This window comes from Myotis brandtii, unplaced genomic scaffold (assembly GCF_000412655.1).
Source record: "Myotis brandtii unplaced genomic scaffold, ASM41265v1 scaffold628, whole genome shotgun sequence".
In the NCBI taxonomy this organism is placed as follows: domain Eukaryota; kingdom Metazoa; phylum Chordata; class Mammalia; order Chiroptera; family Vespertilionidae; genus Myotis; species Myotis brandtii.
Genome location: NW_005370403.1, coordinates 188,047 through 189,853, shown reverse-complemented (window position 1 = coordinate 189,853; position 1,807 = coordinate 188,047). Strand labels below are relative to the sequence as shown.

At 56.3% G+C, this 1,807-nt stretch overlaps 1 protein-coding gene across 1 annotated transcript in view; it reads left to right on the top strand.

The window, feature by feature from the left end:
* TACC2 (transforming, acidic coiled-coil containing protein 2) overlaps positions 1 to 1,807 on the top strand; it is a 26,364-nt gene that overhangs the window by 3,955 nt on the left and 20,602 nt on the right. The window contains 2 exon segments of the mRNA XM_014528275.1: positions 115 to 175; positions 645 to 680. Of these exon segments, the coding sequence (XP_014383761.1) occupies positions 115 to 175; positions 645 to 680 (97 nt within the window).

Sequence of the window (1,807 nt, the reverse complement as noted above, 5' to 3'; positions counted from 1 at the left end):
GGCGTGGGGGCAGGGGGTCCGGCAGACACTCAGCAGAGGCGGTGGCTTCGGTCTGCTCTGTGTTCCGGAACGTTCTGGACCTGGTTGTGTTCACATTTCCCATTTTGTTTTCAGTGACACGTTTAGGGTGAAAAAGTCGCCGAAGCGGTCTCCTCTCTCGGACCCGCCCTCTCAGGTACGCTGTCCCCGGGACGTGTCTGAGTGAACCGCTCGCCCGGGATTGAGGCTGGTGGGTGTTCATCCCGTCACGGCCCTCGCTGCCCACGCGGCCACGTCCCCGGCACCCTCCCCGCCTCCTCCACGGCGCCTCCTGGTGTTGGCAAGACACCGTTTGGATGCCCTCCCTGTGGGGGGTCGGATGTGTCCCGAGATGGAAAGATGTTCAGGGAGATGTGGGGGGCCTCTAGCGCAGCAGTCGCCAGCCTTGCGGACTCACGGGTCACTGGTGCTCCTCGGACCACCGGCCGGCGACCGCTGCGCTCGAGGCCCCTGGGGGACCTGCCGGTCCATCTCCCGTTCGTTTGCTGAGAATGTGTATGAATATCACGTCCAGGGAGTCGTGGAGGGAAATGGACACACAGGGAGGCACCTGAGCTTGTGTGACCAGCACTGGAATTTTTATTTGTTTATTTTGTTGATTTCAGAGGGAGAGGAAGGGAGGGAGAGAGAGAGAAGCATCAGTGGTGAGAGAGAATCACGGATCGGCTGCCTCCTGCACGCCCCCCACTGGGGATCCAGCCCACAGCCCGGGCCTGTGCCCTGACCAGGAACCGAACCCTGACCTCCTGGTTCCTAGGTCGACGCTCAACCCCTGAGCCACATGGCCGGGCAGGAGCCCTGGAGTTTGTAACCCACATCCAGTGGGAGGCCCAGCTCCTGCTCATTTGCTCCGCCACCCAGTTACCCACACGTCTTCTCCCGTCACAGACGAGGGAAGGCTGTCCTCCCTCCGGTGGGTGTGCCAGGCCCTTCAGGTCCTGAAACAGCGGTTCTCAACCTGTGGGTCGCGACCCCTTTGGGGGTCGAACGACCCTTTCACAGGGGTCGCCTAAGACCATCGGAAAACACATATATAATTACATATTGTTTCTGTGATTAATCACTACGTTTTAATTATGTTCAATTTGTAACAATGAAAATACATCCTGCATATCAGATATTTACATTACGATTCATAACAGTAGCAAAATTACAGTTATGAAGTAGCAACAAAAATAACTTTATGGTTGGGTGTCACCACAACATGAGGAACTGTATTAAAGGGTCGCAGCATTAAGAAGGTTGAGAACCACTGCACTATAACCTCTGAGCCTCAGTTTCTTCGTCTGTAAAGTGGGAGGGGGTAGAGTAACAGTGTCTATCTGTGCCCAGTGCCTGAAACACCTGACTGATAGGAGGAGCTCAACAAATAGTCACCTGGAAGGTGACCTGGAGTGAATACAGACTTAGACCAAGATTTTCTTGAACACAGCCTGCGGGATGGGGGCTGGGCCCCTGCTGGTGTGGAGGCGCGAGCCCTCTCTCTGTCCCCACCAGCAGGTGCGAGGATTGTCAGCCAATAGCAACTGTGGGCACAACCCAGGCATCAAAGCCATAAAATGACGAGAAAAGTGTCCTTTTCCTCCAAGTGAATGGGCAGGAGCATCTCTAATGACCGAGACCCCAATAACCAAACACCCCCACTTCTCTAAGCCCTGGTCCCCGAGACGAGCCACCAGAAAAGGAGCTTAATCACGAAGGGCAGAGCTGTGTCCCGGGGACACTGGGCATGTCCACCTCCTCGTTCCCGGGCTGGACCGGGGGCGGG